Source organism: Dipteris shenzhenensis, chromosome 22 (assembly GCF_047967505.1).
Source record: "Dipteris shenzhenensis isolate YYH24624 ecotype China chromosome 22, Dip_SZ_1.0, whole genome shotgun sequence".
NCBI classification, from domain to species: domain Eukaryota; kingdom Viridiplantae; phylum Streptophyta; class Polypodiopsida; order Gleicheniales; family Dipteridaceae; genus Dipteris; species Dipteris shenzhenensis.
The window spans coordinates 2053011-2060484 of record NC_141617.1 but is presented as its reverse complement, the minus strand read 5'-3'; the positions used below and the strand labels follow the sequence as shown (position 1 = coordinate 2060484).

Genomic DNA, 7474 nt, shown 5'->3' with positions numbered 1-7474 from the left:
ACAAACAACACTAAGGTCCCATCAATAAACACACAGACATAGACATACATGCAAAAAAAGATCAAGAAGATGTAGATTTGGTTTCCCCAAACCTCCAATGCAAAACACAATGATAATATTCCCACTAGAACCTACCCTTGTAACACGATCAGTAAAAGAGAATGTAAGAAACCTCGAGAACATCTTAGAAGACCCTTCCATCATGAGTTCAAATTTTGACATCTTCTTATAAAAGTTGGATATGGAGAAAGGAGAATACATTCAATGTCTTCGAGCAAGAATCATATAGCCAACGTTGTTACTACAAAGACAATCCAAGGATGTATACACAAACAATTTCAACCCTACTATAAGTGAACTCTAGAGCGCAAACATAGATATACAATATGTTACAAATTCACACGGTGTAGCAACGTACTGCACATCGTACATCACTAAAGCAGATAAGGCAACAACACAAGCAATCAAGGAGGCAATGACAACGTGCATAGCTACACAAGCTCTAGCGACCAAAAGAATACGTAAGGTTGGAAATGCAATACTTAACACACAACACATCACTGCCCAACAAGTTGTATATATAGCATTGTCTTTACCATTGACCAGTAGTGCAAGGAACTTTGCATACATAAATACAAGACCTGTTGAAGATCGTATGGTATTGCTAAAGCACCGCCACCATCTAGAGGCAATGGATCCAAACAGTACATTTGCTTTTTTTAAAGACCAAATAAAAACATATTACAAACGTATCAACAACATGCAACATCTATGCCTAGCTGATTTCACAGCTTACTACAACACAGATAAGAAATCGTACGCAAGAGAAAACGTGCAAAGATAATAAGGTTTAACAATTATAATGTCGCAAAATATCCTAAGAAATCACTATCATGAACTTTGCCTTCTGTACTTGCCATTCATTAGAAATGAGCATCTTCTTGATAGTACAACCACAACTTGGCACAACATGTACAAAACAAATGAAGATGTAATAGAACATAACTGAAAAGCATACAATAATTTAATTGTTGAAGATATCAATAGTGGAACTATCAGCTGTCCCCCGACTACTTCCTCAAGCGACTTAGACAATGCGAAAGTCCATGAAGGTTTCGACCTCGCCACAATCCCTGATCCCCAGCACCAAAGAAAAACAAACAACTTGTCAACAAGCAACTTCAAATACAAAACAATGCCGAACGAAGAGTTTCACCACAAACTCATGCAATTAACAAAGTAGCAAGACTTTTATTGGGCGATATAATGCTAAAGAAACAAATACAAATCCATTTAAATACACTAGCTTGTCTGTAGAGAAGCTGTAACAACTGTCATCACTATACAAAAACGTTGAGCTTATCGTTTTCTATGAAGTCTCCCTCATATGACAAAACACATTTGTAGCTACAAACATGCGCATGCTTGAAATCAAACACAATCACTTAGAACCATTTGGAGGAGTTGATGTGCTATTATGTGGAGACCTGTGCCAGGTGAGCCCTACAAAAGATACATGGATTTTTTTCTAATAAGCCCACAAACACAACCATTTTGCCATTCGTCTGGAAAAACAACTTCAAATATTATGAACTCTCAAAACCAATGCATCAAAAGGAGAGTAAATACCTTGAAATATTAAATCGAATTAGAACAGGTGATGACACAAACAATGACATCGTATACCTTAACAATAAATACAAAAGGTTGCCAAAACAAAAACATATGATACCTCACCTCTTTTACACCAACGCATCAAAGGATAAGCATAACAATGAAGTGTTCCAAATTCTTGAATCTAAAGCACACACAATAAGAGCAAAGGACACAAGGCACAAGACTTGTAGCAAAACATTGAAGATTCCAACAGACCCCAAAACAATCGCTAGTCTCCATTCTGAGCTTAACTTAAAGGAAGGTATGCTGGTAGAGATATGTTTCGACAATTTGGACACAGAAGACGGACTTGTTGATGGCACAGATGGCATGTTTAAAACAGCAGATGTTAGCAAAAGTAACAACATAATGTGGATAGAATTCATTGACATCAAGATAAGTCAATTCACAACAAGACCACTTGTACGACCAAACTATACCAAAAAATTAGACACCAATCCTACTAGTAACAAGAGAATTTCAAATAGGAAAAAACCATCTCAACACAGTAACACGAACTCAATTCCCCATGTAGCCTGCAGCTAGCAAAGAACAATACACCAAGGCTTTCCATGGATAAACTAGAGTTCAATCCATCAAACATAAAAACACACGGACTCATCTACACAACACTCTCTAGAATAAGAGACCTTGATAATTTGTACTTGCTAAACAACATAGAGTCTAAGCACATTAAGGTCGATGATATTGTACTGCAGGAAATCGCAAGATAGCAAACACATTGCACATGGAAGACAACTCAACTTGACCTATCGATCGATGCTAAGAAATGCGATAACATACAATCCCTAAACACAAGATCCTACAAAAAACACAAAGAAGACATTATAAACACAAAAAGCATATTAAGCGCAACATTCCCATGCCTACAAGAAACACATGTAACCAACGACAGAAACATGCATCTACCAGGTTTCAATGTGGTCTACGATTATAGCAATAATGGAATTGCAACATTCTACAAACCAAATAAAACCAATATTACACAAAGAACATTGAAATCAACACGTTGCTAAAAATCCACAACGTTTACAAACAAGATGCCCCAACTGCCATACTTAATGTTTACAAACCACCAAAAATTCAAGCAAAACTATTTCAAGCAACTCTTCAAAAGATAATTTCCAAAATACCAAATAACATTGACACATACGTGGTAGGGGACTTGAACATTGACCTCAACATTCAAACAACAACTACATCATTAATCACATAATTCATGACCGAAAAGAATTTCAAGCAACTAATACAAACACCAACCACAATATAGGGCTCATTTATAGATCAAATTTGGAGCAGATACAAATTACATATACTGGTCCGATCATTCACTTGTCTACACTTCAATTCCACAATGTTCACTTGTGTACACTTCAATTCCACAATGTTCGGGCAGACCACTTGAATGAAATTCAACTTGTATATCATTATATAAACTCTATATTTCCCCGAGTTTAAATTATCAAAGTACTCATGTCGAGCACACATCTCGATGGGATTCTTGCGAATGAAGACCATCGAAAACAAAGAAATCAACACTGCTTTTCACGTCCACTGTACACAATGTCGAAAAGAAGGATTTGTTCCTTCGTTTAATCCTAATTCCCAAATCGGATCGCTTCCCTGATGAGAACCTCATTCCTTGGACGATGGCATCATGTAAAGATGAGCTTTCTGACGTTAGTCGTCGTCTTCCGTCCAACTCGAAAATGCTCCCATGAATCTTGCTTTCAGAGCTTTCACTGTGCTTCTCAGGAGTGCCTCGTCGTCCTTGAACATCCGGTATATTTCTAGGCAATATTTTTGCCTTCTTTCTACTTCAGTTCTCCTCATTGCTCGCAATGCAGGTACGATGCGGTGCATCTCCGTGGACGGAAACTCGACGATGCAGCGGTGCCATTGCACCAATGTGTCGAAAGGTTTCACATAATTATCAACAATGAGCACAGGGATTGCTCCCGCACTCAGAATCTCCACGAATCTGTACGAGCTGGGCTGTATTCCCGCGGGAGCCAAACCGAATGTAGAATTCATGAGATCCTGAAACTCGTAGCTGGGATAAGCGGCATCATCTTCATCACAATGCGCTCCGAGACTCGGATCTTTCAATCTATGTTCATCATTCACAAAGTGCTTGCAGGAAGTTGAAACAATTACGTCCTTGCCATTGTGCATTCCTCTAAAGGAATCATAGCTTCTCAGAACTCCTTCTCCTTTCATATTCTGGTTGACATATCTCAATCCTCGAAAGGTGAGGAAGTACTTTCTGTCAAATGGTTTGATGGATTGGAGTCCTGACAGGTGCCTTCTGCCTTCTAACGGAATGCTGATGTCGAAACCGGGTCTGTAAATTGTTTGATGCATATCGGAAATCAGAAGTGAAGCATACCCGATGGTTCCAGGAGCGGGGCTTTTGGACTCATAGATGTCTGTAAAGGTGATGATTACATGATTCAAACCGCCATTCCAATAGGGTAATTGGCTGGGATGTATTTCAGATCTGAATATGCTGGGAGTATCCATGTAAACGAAGAAAAGGCACGCCTTCTCTGGATTTTCCGTGTGCCACCGAGTCTTATTGAGGAGAGAGAAGAACTTCACGGGGGGATTCGGCAGGTCGTAGCTGTAAATCAAGATATCATCCATGTTGTCGCACCTAGAATAGTTGAAACAAGTATCGAGTGTGCAACGCGGAAACGCCACAGGATAGTGCCAGACCTTACCTTCAGCATACCAAGGGCCCTGACGAGTCTGCGCGTTTTGCGTTGGGCAGGGTTCCTGAACGATCTCTTTCACAATGGAGGTGGTGGGCGGCTCTGGAGATGGGCACCTGCAGTCGACGAGGATGGGCTGGTGGTAAAGCGAGGGTGGCTGGAGGGAACAGTTGCAAGGGCCAGGGACGACGACAGCTATGGAGGAGGGCTGGTGAGAGGGAGGTGGAAGGACAAGGAGCTGGTGGGATGAGGGGAGGAGGAGGGAAGAGTTTCGGAAGGTGAAGAGGAGGAGGCAAGAGAAGGCAGCGAGGAAGGAGATTGAGATGAAAGTAAGGGAGAAGGCTGAGCAGCGGCAGCAGCAGTACTGGAGTTGCAAGGCCATGGATCCTGCAGGCGGCGAGGGAGAGCGCAGCAAGAGAGGTTGACGGGGTTCTACTCTTCTATTTCTATCTATTCTGTTAATAAAATACGAAGACATATTGTAACGTGATGTAGCCGTGCATGCACGCATAGCTCACCCATACAGGTAATGGGCTATGGGTGGGGGGAGCCCATTAAATGCCCAGGCTTATTCTAGTGTCTAGCCCGTCAAGGATTTGGCATAGTCGCATGGGTCTACATGTCACAACATTTTACCACATGGCGTAGCACAACGCAAAAGACATGCGATCGATGGCAGGGCCGATGGGTTTGGGCGACGTGTCATTTATATGAAACGGGGGCCTGATTCCCTTGCTAAAAGTGGTCTAATTAGATGGCTCAGAAGCCCAGGCCTTTACATGTTGCGGAATGTGCCAAGGAGGCCTTTTCAAGAGGGAAAGTGCCAAGTGGCTAATGATCCACAGCTGCACACCAATTTTCGAGCACTTTTCAACTCAGAAAAGTCATCCATGACGCATACCCCACGTGGAGGGTCGTGGGGAGGGGAGTCTATTGCTGCAATGCAATTACCAAAAATAGAGGGGTCACAAGTTACAGAATCCGATCACTAGAAATAGGTCCCTTTCTAGATCTGCCTTAATCTCCATCAAGGCCCTTCGTGTAAGAAAGATGGATTCTTCCCGTATTGGGATTTACAACCATTGGGACAATTGTATTGTGAAAACGTGTCCAGACAACTAGATCATTCACACATGCTTGGCTAATGTACAAAAAGTTGTATGGGCCTTATTGGTTGCACAGGCTTGCAAAAACTCCCATTGGTTGATCCAGAGTTCAAGTCTTGCAAGGCCCATTGAGTCCATGTGTCAAGGCATTGGGTGGCATGCCAAGGCCAGATGAAAATATTTTTGCCTTCCCACAACCCTTTTTCTTTTGCCCATATGGACTTGTGTGAAGGTAGCGAATATTCATCTTTATGCAACATTGATCTAGCCATGCTCTATAATGCATCTATCACCTAACATGAGGCATGCGAGAATGGGCCCACTAACATCAGAGAAATGGTTGATGTTAAGTGTGATTTGTGGGGAAATGTGAATTTATGACACCTCCAATTTACTAGCAACCTACTCGCTACTTTGCAAATACAACATTGAAAAACATATTGAACATAAAATCAAAAGGAAAATTAGAATTTTAGACAAATTAATGCTCCTTTCAATTATAATTATGAGAACCATAAATTGATGAGACCATTACTACGTGAAGATTACAACACTTGGTGATTTCTTATCGCCTATCACAATCTCTCCTTTCTGATAGGCCAATGGGAAGTAGCAAGCTAAGGGTGTCCACTTTTTGTTAACTCCCCAATCCTTAGGAGGTGGAAAAACAAGCTTTTTAGCACACAAAAATGCAAATCTCACCTACTTCCCTATGGATCTAGTCTTTGAAGTCTTCTGACACAACATCACACTTGCTATTGTGCACACAATCGTATAGTCTGATAAAAAATTTGATGCACACACAAAAAATTTCTTTGTGTCACACGGCATGGTTCCAGGGTGGTCACACGTTTGTCACGAACAGAGAGTGTCATATTAAATTCAAAATTTCTCACTCATTTTAGATTAAATGTTATTGAAACTTTGTAAGTGGTCTCTTTGCATTATGTAGAGCTTAACTTGATTTATTGGTAATTTTTCAAATGATTTATCTAATTATAAATAATTATTTATAATAAATAAAGTCATAAAATACATGCATTTTAGTAGCACACCACATTTTTTCAGTATTTTGAATAATTAAGCAAATCCAATTCGGTGGAAGGTTAGTATGCACATAAGGGTGTGTGGTTGAATCATCAAATCCCAAATCCAACGGTTAGATTTAGGAAGATTGAAGTTTAATTTTTACTTTTACTCCTTAGAGGATCAATAAATAATATTAAAAATAAATCTAGTAATTCTCAAACATGACCAAACATTTCAAAAATGTCAATATTTTTAGTCCTCTGCATGATGAATAAGAGGAAAAAATTTTGGTTAAATTTGAGTAAGGGAAACGTATGATATGGCCTCTAAGAGTGAAATCTCCCTTTTGTGGGGGAAAAAGGGCCACCCAAGCCTAATACCAAGACAAGGTAGGCTTGGTATTAGGCTTGGTGAGGTAGGCTAGGAGCATCACTGACCCTAGTGGCAAGCCTTTGGAGTGTGCATGCTCCCCATGCGGAAGGCTGAGTCATCAAAACCATGCCACGTTGTTAGACCACGTGGTGCCATGTCATCAAGGAGATGTGACATCACTCCTTGCCATGTCACCTTACATTGCCACACGTGCTGCCACATGTGCCACCTCATCATTCCACATCATGAGCCATGTCATCACACCTTGCCACCTTGGCATACCTCGTCAACCTTGCCACATCACCAATCCCTCCACCTCAATTTGCCATGTTAATCTACCACCTCATGAATGCCAACTCATCATGCCACATCACCTTTCCACATCATGGAAGAGACTATATTGCCACATCATGACCATGCATGGTGCCACATCAGCCACATGTATACACATCACGATGTGCGAGGCATAGAATACCTCAATCGAGGTATATGACCTGCGTGAGGCATACAATACCTCGATCGAGGTATATGACCGAGGGGTATGTGCTATGACCGAGGGGTACCTCAATCGAGGTT

At 40.9% G+C, this 7474-nt stretch overlaps 1 protein-coding gene across 1 annotated transcript; it reads right to left on the bottom strand.

The window, feature by feature from the left end:
- Nucleotides 1-3357: 3357 nt before the first annotated feature.
- On the bottom strand, nt 3358-4773 carry LOC147887612 (uncharacterized). The gene has a single exon (XM_087393063.1). The coding sequence runs from the start codon at nt 4771-4773 to the stop codon at nt 3358-3360; it is 1416 nt and encodes a 471-aa protein (XP_087249189.1).
- Nucleotides 4774-7474: the final 2701 nt, after the last annotated feature.

What these genes read in the sequence shown, in the direction of transcription:
- LOC147887612 (XM_087393063.1), bottom strand. Translation starts at nt 4,773, where the DNA reads ATGGCCTTGCAACTCCAGTACTGCTGCTGCCGCTGCTCAGCCTTCTCC.